Here is an 18,291-nt window from a genome sequence, read left to right as displayed (position 1 = left end):
GGCTACTGGCATGTGTTTACTTTGTGAAAGGCATCAGATTTTATACGTTTGATTTATGCCGTTTCTTATTTTGGTTAAACTTCAGTCACAGCTTCAGACTGAGAAAACAAACTTATGGTTACCAAAGGGGAAAGGGGGAGGGGAGGGATAAATTAGGAGTTTGGGATTAACAGTTACACAGTACTATATACGAAAGAGATGAACAATAAGGACCTATTGTAGAGCACAGGGAACTGTATGCAATATCTTATAATAACCTGTAGTGGAAAAGAATCTGAAAAAGAATACATACATATATATATATATATATATATATATATATATATACACACACACACATATATGTGTAACTGAATCACTTTGCTGTACACCTGAAACAAACACATTGTAAATTAACTATACTTCAATTGAAAAAATTCAATCGCAACTTTGCAAATGTAAAGTGTTCTTTTTTTTTTTTTTTTTTTTAAATTTTATTTATTTATTTATTTATGGCTGTGTTGGGTCTTGGTTTCTGTGCGAGGGCTTTCTGTAGTTGCGGCAAGCGGGGGCCACTCTTCATCGCGGTGCGCGGGCCTCTCACTATCGCGGCCTCTCTTGTTGCGAAGCACAGGCTCCAGACGCGCAGGCTCAGTAATTGTGGCTCACGGGCCCAGTTGCTCCGCGGCATGTGGGATCCTCCCAGACCAGGGCTCGAACCCGTGTCCCCTGCATTGGCAGGCTGATTCTCAACCACTGCGCCACCAGGGAAGCCCCAAAGTGTTCTTATTTAGATGATAAATTATAGGGACACCCTTCTCCTAGAGCCGGGCAGGGTGGTGGGGTGGTCTCAAACTAAGGCCCAGGGGCCGTATCCCCCTCTACTGCCTGTTTGTATGCCCCAGTGAGCTGAGAATGGTTTTTACATTTAAAAAAAATTATTCATTTATTTTTTATTTATTTTTTTGGCTGCGTTGGGTCTTCATTGCTGCGCGCAGGCTTTCTCTAGTTGCAGCGAGCAGGGGTTACTCTTCGTGGCGGTGCGCGGGCTTCTCATTGCAGTGGCTTCTCTTGTTGCGGAGCACGGGCTCTAGGCGCGCAGGCTTCAGTAGTTGTGGCTCGCGGGCTCTAGAGCGCAGGCTCAGTAGTTGTGGCACATGGGCTTAGTTGCTCCGCGGCATGTGGGACCTTCCCGGAGCAGGGATCGAACCCCTCTCCCCTGCATTGGCAGGCAGATTCTTAACCACTGCGCCACCAGGGAAGTCCCGGAGGGGAATCAAAAGAAGAATCATAGTTCATGTCACGTGAAAATTGTATGAAATTCAAATTTTAGAGCCCATAAATAAAGTTTTATTGGAGCACAGCTATGCGCATTTGAGTATGTGTCATCTGTGGCTGCTTACTGCAGAGTTGTGTAGCTGTGATCGAAACCGTGTGGCCGGAAAAGCCAAAATGTTTTCTACTTGGCCCTTTTAGAAAAAATGAGCCAACATTTGTCTCAGTCATGCCTTGACTGGTCCATCTAAAGCAGCCCGCTCTGCTTTTTTTTTTTTTTTTTTTTTTTCTGACGGTGCTGCGCGGCAAGCCGGATCTTAGTTCCCTGATCAGGGATCGAACCCGCACCCCCTGTAGTGGAAGCACGGAGTCTTAACCACTGGACCATCAGGGAAGTACCCCCTCTGCTCTTTTTACACTCAGAGTCACACTGTTTCTTCACTGTGCCTCCCACCTCAGGGTCTTTGTATCTGCTGCTCCCTCTCCCTGGAATGCCATCTCCACTTTTGGTCATCTTTCAGGTAACAGTTAAGGAATCACCTCCTCCAGGCAGCCCTCTGGGATCCCCAGGCTAGATCATAGCCCTCCCTGTTCTATCCTCTCCTTTGCTCCTTCTCTCTCTCCTTCCTGGCACAATTTGAAAGCTTCCATTTGTGCAGATATTTGATTGACTATTTCCTTCACCAGAGGGTCGGCTCCTGGAAGGCAGGGATTCTTTTTTTCCTCTGACAGGCTCCCAGGAAAACATTTGCTAGACCAATGAGTGCCGAGACTGGAGGGATGTGAGGAATTCCAAGCAAAAAGGTTGAGCTGGGCTGCAAAGCTGATGGGTGTGTTTGCAGGCGGGGAAGGGCAGGGCGGGTGGAAAGTCCCTCAGCCTGGAGGTCCCAGGGGCAGATTACAAAGAAATGCAAAACAATTTGCCTAGGGCTCTCAGTGAGTCCCTGTGGACCTGCTGGGAGCCCTCACAGGAGGCGGAGTCCGGAACAGACCCACCTTCACTTACCGTCTAAGAGTCTCAGTTTTAGCTTCTGTAAACTGGATCTGAACAGTGAGAACCTTCTGAAAGGGCCAGCAAATCCGTCTCCTCCGTGAGACCTCTGCACAGTTCAGTGATCTTAGGAACCAACACTGGACCACCCATTCCCACCATGCAGCCCCACCAGACCTCCCTAAACTCAGCTGTTCAACCATCCAGAGAAGCAGTACACCCCTTCCTAAGGCTATTCCAGAACATTCCATGCTACAGAACATCCCTAGGGCATGTAGTGGGACTACCTAACCCTGAGCTGTGTGCAGTTATCCTGGACCCTGAGAGAAAAAGAGAAATCAATAATACTGGTCCTATCTTTCTTTTTTAAATTAATTAATTATTTTTGGCTGCTTTGGGTCCTTATAGCTGCGCGCGGGCTTTCTCTAGTTGCCGCGAACGTGGTGCATGGGCTTCTCATTGCAGTGGCTTCTCTTGTTACGGTGCATGGGCTCTAAGCGCGCAGGCTTAGTTGCTCCATGGCATGTGGGATCTTCCCGGACCAGGGCTCGAACCTGTGTCCCCTGCATTGGCAGGCAGATTCTTAACCGCTGCGCCACCAGGGAAGTCCTTGGTCCTATCTTTCTTTAAAATTTGGATGCTTTGCTCATCATGGACTTTTTTTGCATTTATTTGAAGTTTAAAAAGTGATACTGGGCTTCCCTTTAACTTAATTGCTTCTTTCAAACCCTGTCTCTAAATAAAGTCACATTCTGAGGTACTGGGGGGTTAAGACTTTAATATATATGTTTGGGGGAGGGGCACAATTTAGCCCATAACAGGAGCAAACTCTTCAACGGGGCTTAATGTATGCCAGGCACTGTGCTAGGTACTTTATATTAACTTCTTTAAGTCTCACAAGAGCCCCATAATAGAATAGGTTCTGTTATTATTCAACATTTTACATGAAGAATCCTGAGGCTCAGAGAGATTATGTAGCTTGCCCAAGTTCACACAGGCAGTGAGGGCAGAATCTAAACTCATGATTTCTGGCTTCAGATCAACCAAATCTGCAATCCATCTAGGAAGTAGTAGTGGAGCAGAGTTGCTCCCTGACTAAACCATGTTTTTGGTTTTTTTTTTTAAATTGTGGTAAAATATACATAACATAAAATTGCCCTTTTTAATCATTTTTGAGTGTACAGTTAAGTGTATTAAGTACACTCACATTGTTGTGCAGCCATCCCCACCATCTATCTCCAGGACTTTTCCAAATGGAAACTCTGTCCCCATTAAACACTGACTCCCCCTCCCCCAGACCCTGGCCTCCACCACTTTACTTTCTGTCCCTTGGATTTGACTCCTTTAGGGACCTTATATAGGTAGAATTATACAATATTTGTCCTTTTCTTTTGGCCACACCATGCAGCTTGTGGAATCTTAGTTCCCTGACCAGGGATGAAACCTGGGCCCTCAGTGGTGAAAGCGCAGAGTCCTAACCACTGGACCGCAAGGGAATTCTCCAATATTTGTGCTTCTGTGTCCAGCTTATTTCACTGAGCATACCATTTTATCCATGTTGTAGCCTGTGTCAGAATTTCCTTCCTTTTTGGAACGAAATTGGGTCATTTGTAGAGACGTGGATGGATCTAGAGACTGTCATACAGAGTGAAGTAAGTCAGAAAGAGAAAAACAAATATCGTATATTAACGCATATATGTGGAACCTAGAAAAATGGTACAGATGAACCGGTTTGCAGGGCAGAAATAGAGACACAGATGTAGAGAACAAACATATGGACACCAAGGGGGGAAAGTGGCGGGGGGGTGGTGGTGGTGTGATGAATTGGGAGATTGGGATTGACATATATACACTAATATGTATAAAATGGATAACTAATAAGAACCTGCTGTATAAAAAAATAAAATTAAAAAAAAATAATAAAAGTGCCAAAAAAAAGAGAGAAGAATTTCCTTCCTTTTTAAGGCTAATATTCCAGCGTATGAATGGACCACTAAACCATGCCTTTTTAAGTCACTTGGTTCTGCCCTTATTAGCTGTGTGACCTTGGGGAAATCACTTAACTTCTCTGAGCCTCAGTTTGCTCCTGCATAAATAAGCCCACAGAAAGCCCAGGGTGTGGGGAGGATTACGTGAATTAATTGGTTTATTATTATTATATTTTAATATTTAGGCTGCACCGGGTCTTAGTTGCGGCCCATGGGATCTTCATTGCGACATGCAGGATCTTTAGTTGCAGCATGTGGACTCTTAGTTGCGGCATGCATGCGGGATCCGGCTCCACGACCAGGGATCGAACCTGGGCCCCCTGCATTGGGAGCACGGAGTCCAACCCACTGGGCCAGCAAGGAAGTCCCGTGAATTAATTGATTTAAAGGGTGGTGATGGGTATCCAATACGCGCTCAACGGCATCAAAAGACAGATGCAAGGGGTGTGCAGTGGCGGCCTCTGGTCAGCAGGAGCCGCTGCCGGGACCTCCGTGTCCGCCCCGCGCCGGAGCAAGCGCACGCGCAGCAGAGCCTTCCTGCAGCGGTTGCTTTTTTTCGTGCTTCTTCCCCGCCCTTTACCCTCGCCTGTATTTATTACTGCACACCCTGAGCCTGCCTGTCTGCTTTTGCTCTGTGCTGAAGGCCTGCCCCTCCCCCAGGCTTCTGGGTCTGGGGATGGCGGTGGGGAGTTGTCCCCTGCCAACATCTGGCTCCATCCCTGCAGCTGTGGGGTGGAACACCTCTGCATGGAGGGTTACAGAGGGGAGGGAATGTCACATTTCCCCATTCCCCTTAAACTCTCCCCGGCTTCTTTAATTTACATTAAGTTAAAATTTCTCAATAAGCAATCTATTCACTTGGGAGCAAATTCAACCCTCTTAACGAGAAAACCTTTGCTTTTCATCTCTGAAATGTTCCAATTTGCAAGGAAGTGCTGTGAAGTGCCTAAGACGGAGCCCAGCACACAGTGAGTGCTGAGTTCACTTAAACATGTTTTAAAAATTAAGATAAATCATTTATTAAGAATGGGAAACTGGATATCCATCTGCTGAAATCGCGCCCCCCGAACGGCGCATGCGCTTGCCTTGTAAAATTAACGTGTCAGGAACACAGGCGCAGGTGTTAAAGATACGGGATTGAGCTCGGGCATTGACGTCTGCTGCCTGGCACTCTGCGGCTCCGATCCTCGGTCGTTCGGTAGATATTTCTGGAGCAGCTCCTTCCTGCCTCAGTTTCCCCCTGGGTTAAACGCGGGATAGTGATGGCAGTCTTCGATTAAACGAAATCAGGGCTGTGATAGCGCTTTACAAAGCAAAACGCGCAAAGCCTTTGCGGAGAGAGGAGTGCATAGGCTTATTTTAGAGTCCAGACCCGAACTTGCTTGGCTTTTTACAGACGCACATCTCCCCTTCTCCCAGCGCAGGGAAAGCACTGCAGTCCCCCTCTTTTTGACAGAGTGAATTTAGGGGAAGATTTACTGAAAGGGGTTTATTTACGCTAATGAGAATATCATTAATTGATGCAAGAAATACTTAGGAGCGCCTACTGTGTACCAGGCATTGAGCTGGGCTCTTTACCAAGAATAAAAATACTGAATTGAGTGCCAATTCGTTCTCTTGAGCCAAAGATCTGAAATACAGCTGTTTCTGAGGGTCATATTAGGACACAAATGCAAAATAGTCTTCCTGCGCCTCCCCCTGGAGAGAAAATGAAGTAGAAAATGCGATTGCGCATGTAGAAAAGCGCTTAGCCCCCGTGCTTGCGACAGGGCAAACCAGTACCTGAAATGTGTTTTATTAATAGTAATGATAGCTAATTAAAAATAGCTGACGTGTATTGAGAACTGTGTCAGGCACGGCGCTAATCCCTGTACATATATTTAGTGAATTTTACTCTCCCCCAGTGAGGTCGTACTGATGACCCCATTGCGCAGATAAGAAAACTGAAGAATAGAAAAATACGAGTATCTACTGTAAGAACACTTAAAGTGGTGGAGCTAATAACGTGTTTTGTTCACTGCTATATCCCCAACACCTATAGCAGTGCCTGGTATAGTAGACGCTCAATCTCTCTTTGTGGAATAAATGAGTGATTAATACCTGCCTTTAAAAAGGCTTTCTTTTTCTTGTAAATAGACAGGTAGTTGCAAAAACGGTACTGAGAGGTCCCTAGTACTCTTACCCCTGTCCTGTCATCTTACATAACATCAAACCGAGGAAATTAACCTTGGTACAATCCACAGACCCTATTAATATTGTAATCTGCTTTTAATAGGAGTGCTTGGCACTTTGCAGACTGATATAGTTGTTATGATATGGTTAATATTCTCGGCTAAAACGGCTCTTCGCTTTTTGCACCTAAGTGTTGCATCCCGGAGGCGTGCACCCTGCACCGGGCGGACCACGCCCCAGGGAAAATCCAAGTGTGGAACGCAGACCCTCTGTATTAGTGCAGCGGCGCCGACGCCTAAGGGTTACCCTGTGGGAGGCCGTCCATGCGCCTGCGCGGGGCGTCGCTTCGCCCCCGCCCCAGAAGCGGGGTCAGATGACCCGCCCAACCGGCGTCGGCCTATAAAAGCTTGAGTGTTGACGTCAGCGTTCTCTTCCGCCGTCGTCGCCGCCATCCTCGGCGCGGCTAGCTACACTCGGATCTGCCTGGGAGAATCCACCGCCATCCGCCACCATGGTGAGCAGCGCTGTTCAGCGGGTGGCCTGAATCGGCGGCGGGACCTCCGTAGGGCCGGCCGTACCAGGCCTGGAGAGCTGTGGCCTCCCTGACTGAGAGGAGACATGGCGGCGGCGGGGCCGGCGGGCCCGGGGCTGGGGAAGCGACTGCCGCCATGTCTGCGCGCTGCACTGTTCGCCGAGCTCCGCTTCCGGGGGGCGCCGCCGCCTCCAGGACCCCGGGCCCGGCTGAAGCTGGGGCGGAGGCGGGGCGGGGGGTATGATGATGTGGCAGACGCTGTAATGGCGGGCGCCGCGGTGCGAGCGGGGAGAGGGGAGCCGCCTTATGTAACCCGTGGGCTTGGAGTTTGAGTTCGATTTTCTGTCGGGAGCCGGGGGCGGCAAGGAAATGGCAAAAGGAGAGAAGAGTAAGACCTTTAGAAGCGTCCTGTCTTCTGACGTTGTGTAATCGTGGTCCTTCCTGTACCTCCCAATTGTGAACATCTGATTCCAGAACCACGAGGTGGAGGCCCCTGCCTTTTAGGGCTGCGTAGACCTCCCACCCGACCGGGGGTGGCATATTTAAGAATCGGGGGCGGGGTGCGTGGCTCTGCGTGATTGACTCCCCCCCACCCTGCACAGCGAGAGGTGACCTTGGATTTTAAAGAGGCCCTTTGGTTGTGGGAAGGCTGGGGGTATAACCAGTGGCAACACGGTGGGGGGAACTTAAGCTGGACCCCAGATACGCCAATATACTATAAAGGGAAACTGTTGTCACTCTTTGAGACTTAGTCCCCAGTACTCATTCTGGGTTGTGACAACCAGCGTCTGGCTTTTCAGGGACGGGGTGAATTGCACTTTTAAAGGGGTGTCAACAAAGAAAGGGGCATCTGGGTGGGAATTGAGGCAGCGCCAGGACCAGCTCCCTCTGGCCATGGCCTAGTATTCTGTATTGATCAAGGTCTCAGTGCCAAGCCTCATTCCTGGAGTGCCGGGCCATCCTGATCCTCCCCCGGCCCCCCGCCCAGGTGAACTTCACAGTAGACCAGATCCGGGCCATCATGGACAAGAAGGCCAACATCCGAAATATGTCCGTCATCGCCCACGTGGACCATGGCAAGTCCACTCTGACGGACTCCCTGGTGTGCAAGGCGGGTATCATCGCCTCCGCCCGGGCTGGGGAGACCCGCTTCACTGACACCCGGAAGGACGAGCAGGAGCGTTGCATCACCATCAAGTCGACGTGAGCAAGCCTTGGTGCCCTCTGGACAGGGAAGGGGGGGAGGTGCTTGCTTTTGAGTCCCTGGGTGGTGGGTAGGGAAGGCAGACAGTAACCAGCCCTTTCCTGACAGGTTTCTGGGGAGATGAGCAGCTTGGGGCTGGGCTTTTGGACTGTGAGGGGCAATGGGGCTTAAGCTAGTGAGATGGGAACCTTTGTCTCCTGTGGGGGAGGCACAGTGATGGGTGGTATTAAGGGGATTTGGAGAGGAGGGGGGCCGAGGCGCTCTTGGCATTGTCTGGAGAAGTCTGGGTGGGTGCTGCTGGCATCTAAGGATACTGCTAAAGGTATTGCCTTGCCTGTGGTGGCCCCCTGTGAGTTTTCTGGCCCCAGATGTTGAGGGTGAGAAAACCCCCCTCCCCCACAAAAAAAAGAGGCTGTAACAACAGTTGTCGTCATCTGGTAACATCTCCTTGGCCATTGGCTCTCAGACTCGTTTCAGCTGGGGAGGGACGGGTGAAAGGTAGTCTTTGGGGTTTCTGGATCTTGCCTGATTGTGTAGTTGCTCTTTGAAATCAGGTGTGTTGAGCCTGAGAGGAACCAGGTGGACTGCTACCATTGCACCTGTACCAGGGAGGTGGTGGTTCCCGGCAGAGGGTGCCGCAGAGGTAAATGTCCCTGGATAGGATAGCTCTTGCGTGGGAAGTCTGCAGTTCATCTCTAGGGATGAGTAATGCTGGGGGAGGAGACAGGTTGCAGCATCTGTCTGGCTTTTTACTGGATTACAGCCTCACTTCAGAATCAAGAGCATCCACCCCGACTCCCATGGGCAGGAACCTGATGGACCACAGGGCTAGTGGGAGCAGGTTAGGAGCCAGGCTGAGGTGTGCCTTCATCTGGGTGATATGTCCCAATCTCTCAGGGCCATTTCCCTCTTCTACGAGCTCTCAGAGAATGACTTGAACTTCATCAAGCAGAGCAAGGATGGCTCTGGCTTCCTCATCAACCTCATTGACTCCCCTGGGCACGTGGACTTCTCCTCAGAGGTGACAGCTGCCCTCCGTGTCACTGATGGTGCCTTGGTGGTGGTGGACTGCGTGTCGGGTAAGCAGCAGGCCTCCCCACGGATGGCGGGGACGCTGGGGCTGTCCCCTCTTTGGCTGACGGAGACGCCTCATCCCGTGCTGGCCCACAGGCGTATGCGTGCAGACAGAGACGGTGCTGCGCCAGGCCATTGCCGAGCGCATCAAGCCTGTGCTGATGATGAACAAGATGGACCGGGCGCTGCTTGAGCTGCAGCTGGAGCCCGAGGAGCTCTACCAGACCTTCCAGCGCATCGTGGAGAATGTCAACGTCATCATCTCCACCTACGGGGAGGGCGAGAGCGGCCCCATGGGCAACATCATGGTAGGATTGCCTGACTGCTGAAGTCGGGGTCCCTTGGCAGATCGCCGTCTCCTGCTGCGTTCCTAGTACCCCCTCCCGCTTCTCCCGCCGGGTGGGCAGCGTTCCTCATGCAGACTGGAAGGGTTGTGGTCTTCTCCTTGGGGGCTGCCCTTGGGAAACCACTGTTGTGAAGCCATGGCCTCCTGGGGATTCTTGGGAGGTTGGAAGGTGAGGTTGCCAGGAACCTTGGAATGGCAAGAAGGCTGGACTTCGGTGGAGGCTGGGGGGTAGAGGCTCAGCCTGCTAACAGAGGGGCATGGGGCAGTGCTTGTGGCATCATCGCGCACCCCCTCGTGATGGGGGCAGAGCTGGGCACCCTGTACGTGATGACTAAAATTTCTTCACTTTGACCTGACGGCTGTTGAAGAAATCTAGTGTCTGAGGGCCGGGGTGCTTGGGGACTTCGTAGATGTGGCTTGTGTCCAACTGTCCCAACTCACAGCTTTCTCCTGCTCTCTCAGATCGACCCTGTTCTCGGTACTGTTGGCTTCGGGTCTGGTCTCCACGGCTGGGCCTTCACTCTGAAGCAGTTTGCGGAGATGTATGTGGCCAAGTTTGCCGCCAAGGGCGAGGGCCAGCTGGGGCCTGCCGAGCGGGCCAAGAAGGTGGAGGACATGATGAAGAAGCTGTGGGGAGACCGGTGAGTGCTGGAGACACAGCTCAAGTGTCTGTGGGGTCCTTCACACCCGCGTCCCCCCAGATTCCCCTAACTTGGGTTGAGCCTTCTCTGACAGGTACTTTGATCCAGCCAACGGCAAATTCAGCAAGTCAGCCAACAGCCCAGATGGCAAGAAGCTTCCGCGGACATTCTGCCAGCTCATCCTGGACCCCATCTTCAAGGTGAGCTGGCATGTGCTTGATAGGTAGGTGTCCCCAGGGCTGTCCTTGAGCTCCCTGAGAATCTGGTACCCAACCTGCTGCAGCCAGTAGCAAGATGCCCTGGGGCAAGACAGGGCCAGGCTGCAGAGGCAGCTTCTGGGACAGGATGAGGCAGCATGAGGTCAGAACGCCCTCAGGGTTCCACCCTGACAAGGAAGTCACCCCGACCCCTGGGCTTCATCATCAGGGGGACCATCAGCCTCCCTGGTCGGGCAGCAGGTGAGATGAGGTAGGAGGGTCTGGGGTTTGCAAGCCTGTGAGTTTAGTTAGTGTATGCTCAATGTCTGAAAATAGAAACGGGTTTTTTTCTTTTAACAATCTGTCGAGAAGTGTCCCCGTGATTTGCTTAATCGGGTCAGGCCTTTGGCAGTAAGTGAGGATGGCCTTTAAAGCTCCAGAGCAGGAAGCAGGTAGCTTCAGGCTTCCAGCATGTTCCCAAACCCACTTTGTCATGTCTCCTGGGTGTCAGGTGTTTGATGCAATCATGAATTTCAAGAAAGAGGAGACGGCAAAACTAATTGAAAAACTAGACATCAAGTTGGACAGTGAAGATAAGGACAAAGAAGGCAAACCACTTCTGAAGGTGAGTGGAGCGGCCATCCTGTGAGTCCCCATCCCAGCTTGAGTGCCATTTTCTCAGGTAATCAGACAGCTGGCTGTGAGGGTCCCAGGGCTCCACGCTGGGCCCAGGCTTACATTAGAAGTATCACCAGCAGGAGCGCTGTCACCAGCAGGGGTGGGTATGAGACATCAGGTGTTTTACACCGCTCTTCTAGATTCTTTCTCAAGTCATATTTTTTCTTCCTCTCTCAAATCCACTCCTTCAGGCAGTGATGCGCCGCTGGCTACCTGCTGGGGATGCCCTGCTGCAGATGATTACCATCCACCTGCCCTCTCCTGTGACGGCCCAGAAGTACCGCTGTGAGCTCCTATACGAGGGGCCCCCAGACGACGAGGCCGCCATGGGTACGTGGGGCGTGCCTGCACCCGGGGTTAGAACGCTGGGCAGAGCTGCAGAATTCTGGAGAGCTGAGCTGCCAGGGAATCAGTTTCCCCTGTGGGGGGTTCCTTTCTCTCTCCTCAGGCATTAAAAGCTGTGACCCCAAAGGCCCTCTTATGATGTACATTTCCAAAATGGTGCCGACCTCTGACAAAGGTCGGTTCTATGCCTTCGGCCGGGTCTTCTCAGGGCTGGTGTCCACCGGCCTGAAGGTCAGGATCATGGGGCCCAACTACACGCCCGGGAAGAAGGAAGACCTATACCTGAAGCCAATCCAGAGGTGAGGTGCTCCATGAGGCAGAGGGTGCCCAGCAGCCTCCCTTCCGCCCTTCAAGCCAGTGAAGGGGGAAGGGGGAGGGTTATCTGAATGTAGGAGACTTGGCCAGGGGAGGCCCACCAGGAAATAGTGTCTCCTCCTCCCCGCTAGGGATTCACAGTGAGACACAGCCTGGAGTGGGAAGCAGTTGGGCAGAAATTATGGGGGCAGCATACATTTTTAAAATACCCAGAGGGCAGGCTCTGATCCCAGAGATGTCATGTGGCGGGTGGCCACCCAGTCGCTGCTCCAGGTGTGGGTAGTGGGAAGACAGCCTCCATTCCTGCTAGTTCCTCAGGGCCCTGACTGTACTGCGACCTGAGAGTGCCGCCGGTTTCCCTGTGGCACGCATGTCTGGCCTGGGTCAGGGTGCAGAGTCCTGCACAGGGCACGTGTTAATGAGCAGGTGGCTCTGTCCTGGTGTGCAGGAGCCAGAACTGTCACTGAGACCTGGGTCGCAAGATACATTCAGGGCTTGGCCCAGGGTGGGGTGGCACTGCCCCTCCAGACAGGAAGACAGCCGCAGGCTCCAAGACAAAGGAGGCTTGTCTTTGGTCGTTTGGGGATCTGTCTCCCCAGTGCCGATGCATTGTGGCCTTTTGTGTCTCCCCCAGGACAATCCTGATGATGGGCCGCTACGTCGAGCCCATTGAGGACGTGCCTTGTGGCAACATCGTGGGCCTGGTGGGCGTGGACCAGTTCCTGGTGAAGACAGGCACCATCACCACCTTCGAGCATGCCCACAACATGCGGGTGATGAAGTTCAGCGTGAGCCCTGTCGTCAGGGTGGCTGTGGAGGCCAAGAACCCGGCCGACCTGCCCAAGCTGGTGGAAGGCCTGAAGCGGCTGGCCAAGTCGGACCCCATGGTGCAGGTGGGTGGGCCCCAGCCGGAGGCGACACCTGTGGCGGTGGTTTGTTGGCTTATGTGGTGTGGCTGAGCCGGAAAGATTCCGCTGGCTTCTCACACGAGTAGAGGTTCCGTGTTGAGAAAACCAGCTGTGCTGGGTACACCTGTCCTGGCAGAGGTGCTGCCCTTAATTTAAATGGTGGTTTTCCACCCAGGAACCCGATCTCTTTCTTAGGCTGTTTGGGTCTTTACAGGCTGGTTGTGCACAGAGGGTCCTTTTAGAAGGTTAATGTTGAAAACGAGTAAAGAGGACCCTGCTACCTTCCCCCCAAAACCCCATTTTGGGAGTCTGCCTTTTCCAGCTGGAGGGAAGCTTGGAGCCCGCTTTCCACCTGTCCCTAGAATCCCTTGGGTTTCACGCATTTGTCCCGGGGTCTGTGCTCAGGCTGACACGTGGCCCTTTTCAGTGCATCATTGAGGAGTCCGGGGAGCACATTATCGCGGGTGCCGGGGAGCTGCACCTGGAGATCTGCCTCAAGGACCTGGAGGAGGACCACGCCTGCATTCCCATCAAGGTGAGGCCTGGCACTGCTCTGGTGGCCGGAGGCCCACTGTCCCCAGGATGGAGGGGCTGGTGGAGAGCACGGACCTGGGTCCAGGCTGGGCTCTGAGGGGCCCATTGACTGGGGCACTCGCTTCTCCATCCTTCCATCCGTTACTGCCAGCTGATATGTGCTGACACCAGCGGCCTAGATGCGTTGGCAAGGCTGGAGTGTGAGTGGTCTGCTTCTTAACAAATTTTTAAAAAAACTCTTGGGAAGTGCAGACACTGAGGCTTACATAGCCGGCCCCATGCCCAGCTGGTGTGTTCTGGTTTCCATTCTCTCCTTTTTTTCCCCCACAGAACTGAGTGCAGATCTGTGTCTGTCCTCAGACCTGGATTTGGGTTTCTTTACGTGTGGTTCTCCTTGTTAAGCTTCTGTTTTTTCGTTTCTCTCTACCTATAGGAATGAAATTTTTTTTTTCAGGTATGGTGACAGCTTTTCCCCATTGTTTTCTACGTTAGAAAACTAATATACTGGGGTGTGGGGTTAGGCCTAGCACTTGTATCTTTTGAGATTTTTTTCCCAGTTAATACCGCATATGTGGAGTTTCACTGGCTCTCTTGGCAGTGGGCTTCCTCCTACAAGGGAGTAGCTGCACACCTCATGTTTACACAGAAGATGTGCATGGCTCTGTGCCGTCAGATCAAATGCGCTCTGCTTTCTGTGCCACTGCCACTGTTAAGTGGGTCTCGTTATTAGGAAGACCTTCTGTTAAGATGCCTCTCAGGTGTCTGGTTCCTGTGGCAGACCTGACCTGACCTGCGTGCTCCTTTTGCAGAAATCCGACCCAGTCGTCTCGTACCGAGAGACTGTCAGTGAGGAGTCTAACGTGCTCTGCCTGTCCAAGTCCCCCAACAAGCACAACAGGCTGTACATGAAGGCACGGCCCTTCCCCGACGGCCTGGCCGAGGACATCGACAAGGGCGAGGTGTCTTCCCGCCAGGAGCTCAAGCAGCGGGCCCGCTACCTAGCCGAGAAGTACGAGTGGGACGTGGCCGAGGCCCGCAAGATCTGGTGCTTTGGCCCTGATGGCACCGGCCCCAACATCCTCACTGACATCACCAAGGGCGTGCAGTACCTCAACGAGATCAAGGACAGCGTGGTGGCCGGCTTTCAGTGGGCCACCAAGGAGGTGAGGGGCCGCTCAGGCACGACTCTAGTGGGTTTGTCACTGGGGGGTCCTCCTGTCCTTGTTTCCCTGTTGGCAAGGTGGGGCTGTGGTCCTGTCTTCTGGGAAAGGGACCCTAGGGAGGCCAAGATGGTCCCTGTCGGTGAGACCTGGAGGAGCTGGCACAGACAGTTTTGGCTGACCTGTTCTCAGGAGCTGCAGTAGAGGCGGTTTCTTGATGGTGTTCCCCTTCCTCCATAGGGGGCACTGTGTGAGGAGAACATGCGTGGCGTGCGCTTTGACGTCCATGACGTGACACTGCACGCGGACGCCATTCACCGCGGGGGCGGCCAGATCATCCCCACGGCCCGGCGCTGCCTGTACGCCAGCGTGCTGACCGCCCAGCCCCGGCTCATGGAGCCCATCTACCTTGTGGAGATCCAGGTGGGGAGGCCCGGCCGCGTCAGCTGCTGCTCCCAGTCCCAGCCTGCCCAACAGCTGCTAATAGCCTTTCTTTGCCTGACAGTGTCCGGAACAAGTGGTTGGTGGTATCTACGGTGTCCTAAACAGGAAGCGGGGCCACGTCTTTGAGGAGACCCAGGTGGCCGGCACCCCCATGTTTGTTGTGAAGGCCTACCTGCCTGTCAATGAGTCCTTTGGTAAGTGCCAGTCTGGTGTGGTCCTCAGATGCCCGCTGCCTTTGGGGTGGAGCCCAGCAGACATTCAGCCCATCTGGTCTAGGACGGGACCCAGTTCTTTTCTTTTATCTTTTTTAATATTTATTTGGTCGTGCTGGGTCTTGGTTGCGGTAGGGTTGCTCCTTAGTTGCGGCATGCAAACTCGTAGTTGCGGCATTCATGTGGGCTGTAGTTCCCTGACCAGGGATTGAACCCGGGCCCCCTGCATTGGGAGCGTGGAGTCTTAACCACTGTGCCACCAGGGAAGTCCCAGGGGCCCAGTTCTTTCTCGTAGTGATGGCACAGGGTGGGTCTGATGGGAGCTGTTGCTTTCTGCATCGCAGTTGTGGAGGAGGAGGTGCCCTGTTTCTCACATGGGCCTCTGGACTGTTGAATTAGGGGGAAGGTCCTTGGGCCTGTAAATCTAAGAGCAAAGCCTGCAGAGCAGCTGTGCTGGAGCTCTGGTTCATCCTGAGAAGGAGCAGGTGGAGACCAGAGGCCCAGGAAGGGCCAGCCCTGCCTCACTTATTAATCAGTAGCCTTTGAGGGAGCCTTTGGGTGAGGGATAGGATAATGGGCCTGACATCTGACATGAGCCAGGTAGTCCAGACTCAGTGATCCTCTGGTGTGGGCCTGTGTTCCCACCTTCCCCTCCTGGCCTCCGCCAGGGAGCCGTGAGGCACCACACCTGGGCTGCCCGGTGAGTGCCGTCTCTTTGCCTTCTACAGGCTTCACCGCTGACCTGAGGTCCAACACGGGCGGCCAGGCCTTTCCCCAGTGTGTGTTCGACCACTGGCAGATCCTGCCCGGTGACCCCTTCGACAGCACCAGCCGCCCCAGCCAGGTGGTGGCAGAGACGCGCAAGCGCAAAGGCCTGAAGGAAGGCATCCCGGCTCTGGACAACTTCCTGGACAAGTTGTAGGTGGCCTCCCCACAGCCTGCTGCCTGGTGGGACTCGGTGCAGCCCCTGCGCCCAGGGACAGGTGACCACAGCAACAGCCCCACATTATCCACGACACCTTGAGGCTGTCCAGACCCAGTAACGCTCTGCCTGACAAGTTTCTGGGGCCCACTCCGTGCCATCGCTCAACATGAACACTTGATGCCGTTTCTTTCGATATTTATTTCTAGATTTCAGAGGCAACAGAAATGCCCTCACAGCAGGGACTTATCTGGCCGGTGGGGATGGGGGAGGAGATGGGACACCCAAAGCTTTTTTGTTAAGAGGGAAATTCACATGTCCAAAAAAAGTTAAAAATAAACGCATTAAGAGGTTTATTTGGGTAAATGGCCCGTAGTGGATTCTTCTCCGGAAAGGGGGAAGGAACAAGCGGGTAGATGTTCTCTTTGGACAGAAGCTAGAAGGCAGGAAATCCTGTGCAGTGTCACCATGAGCACCTCCAGCTGTATTAGTGCCATTGGAATAATAAATTTGATATGGTGGTGATCGTGCATGCGTGTCCATGGTCTTTCTCCATCCGCTCAGGCTAGAATGGACTCCCTGTGCCGGTGAGCGAGGCCATTGGTGACGCTCCGATACACAGTGTTCAGTATCACCTCCAAATGTCGTCCAGGGCCGAGGCAGAGGTCCATGAGACTTCATGTGATCCAGGCGAGTCCAGTTGTCCATCTGTCATGTGGGGCCAGCCGGTGGAACTGTCCTACATCTGTGCTGTCCACAGGGGCAGCCACTGGCCTCGTGTCTGCTGAGCGTTTGAAATGGGGGCAGTGCAGCCCAGGACCGTTACTTTTAGCTGTAAATATATTTCCATAGTCTGATGGCGCTGGTGCTGTCATAGCAGTGCAGGCTGGGAAAATTGCCCTTGTGCTCAGCTTTGTCCAATCAAAACTTCCCTGTGGTTACTGCAGTTCTGACTAGCACCCTGGGGGCTGATTTGTGCCTGGGATGTGGGAGGAGCCTCAGTCTAACTTTCATGCTAGGAGCAGCTCTTTGAACAAACAGCAAGGATTCCTTTGTAGGATTCTCCGGATTTGTCCATTCAAACTTTACCCAAGATTTGTACCATTATGCGTGGGTTATCACTCTACATGCCTGTCCTCAGGAAGGCGGATGGGGACACTGAGGTGCTGGTGTGGGGTTCCAGGCCAGGAGGGTGGCCATTGTGCTCCCAGGCTGCCCAGGCCTATACCTCCACTAATATGTGTCTTGTTAAGGTATGGAAAGGGGAGGAAAGGAGTTGTAGAAACCTGATGAACTTTGCCTAGAGCCAGATGACCAAGGTCAACATCAGTGATAAGTCAGGATGATAGTATGGACCCTTGGTAAGGAGTGATGAAAATGGCACTGTATGGGCTTCCTCTCTAAAACCCGTCACCCCTCTTTAACGATGAGGAAGACAAATCCCAATTGAGGGAGTAGACCAATCCTCAAAACTGTCTAAGTTATCAAAAACTGGAAAGTGAGAGAAGCTCAAAGCCCAGAGGAACCTAAGGAGACATAACTAAATGTGACGTGGGATCCTCGCACAGGAAAAGGACATTAGGGAAAAACAAGAACTCTGAATAAAGTATGGACTGGTTAATAAATGTATCACTCTTGGTTCATTAATGGTGACAAATGCAAGATGTAATAGGGGAAACTGGATATGGGAGAAAGTGCTTTAGCTGTGAACTGAAGTGTGCTTAGGAGTTAAGAGTGGAGGAACGTGGTCCCCAGGCAGGAGGAAGAAAGAGCTGATGCCATCTCAATGAGATGCTTGAGGCGAGAAGGCAAATGGTGGTGGAGTGAAAAAGGGGGGGAATTGCACGAGGTTAGGGTGGCCAGCAAGGACCAAAAGACACAAGTCTGTGTCAGATGGTATCTGAGCTAGTTCAGCATGGGCTTTGGGTTTGGGCCTCTCTGGGAGCGAATCTCAGTTATGCCTTTGCAGGCTGTGTGACTCCGGGTGGGTTACCTAATCTCTCTGGGGTCTGTTTCCCCAACTATAGAAAGGGTAAAATATTAATGTACTTTACCTCTTCGGGTTGTTGATTGGTACGCACTAAGGCTCAATCAATGCTAGCTGTTACCATGTATCTTGAGCTTAAAAGGAGTCACAAAACAATCCTCAAGGAGCTTCCGTGGTTGGCGCAGTGGTTAAGAATCCGTCTGCCAGTGCAGAGGACACGGGTTCGAGCCCTGGTCTGGGAAGATCTCATGCCGTGGAGCAACTAAGCCCTTGCGCCACAACTACTGAGCTTGCGTGCCACAACTATTGAAGCCCACGCGTTTAGAGCCCGTGCTCCACAGGAGAAGTCATGCAATGAGAAGCCCGCGCACTGCAACGAAGAGTAGC

General features: G+C 52.6%; 1 protein-coding gene across 1 annotated transcript; it reads left to right on the top strand.

Moving 5' to 3' along the window:
• The first annotated feature begins 6,770 nt into the window (after positions 1-6,770).
• On the top strand, positions 6,771-16,447 carry EEF2 (eukaryotic translation elongation factor 2). The gene is made up of 15 exons (XM_082453224.1): positions 6,771-6,919; positions 7,926-8,140; positions 9,039-9,220; positions 9,312-9,523; positions 10,024-10,202; positions 10,297-10,402; positions 10,911-11,024; positions 11,269-11,407; positions 11,526-11,721; positions 12,372-12,630; positions 13,073-13,180; positions 13,989-14,342; positions 14,580-14,762; positions 14,845-14,977; positions 15,724-16,447. The coding sequence occupies exons 1-15, from the start codon at positions 6,917-6,919 to the stop codon at positions 15,915-15,917; spliced, it is 2,577 nt and encodes an 858-aa protein (XP_082309350.1). The 5' UTR covers positions 6,771-6,916; the 3' UTR covers positions 15,918-16,447.
• Positions 16,448-18,291: the final 1,844 nt, after the last annotated feature.

Source organism: Balaenoptera physalus, assembly GCF_965194825.1.
Source record: "Balaenoptera physalus genome assembly, chromosome: 3".
NCBI lineage: Eukaryota > Metazoa > Chordata > Mammalia > Artiodactyla > Balaenopteridae > Balaenoptera > Balaenoptera physalus.
Note: the sequence above shows the minus strand (reverse complement) of the source record. Positions and strands in the feature narration are given on the sequence as shown.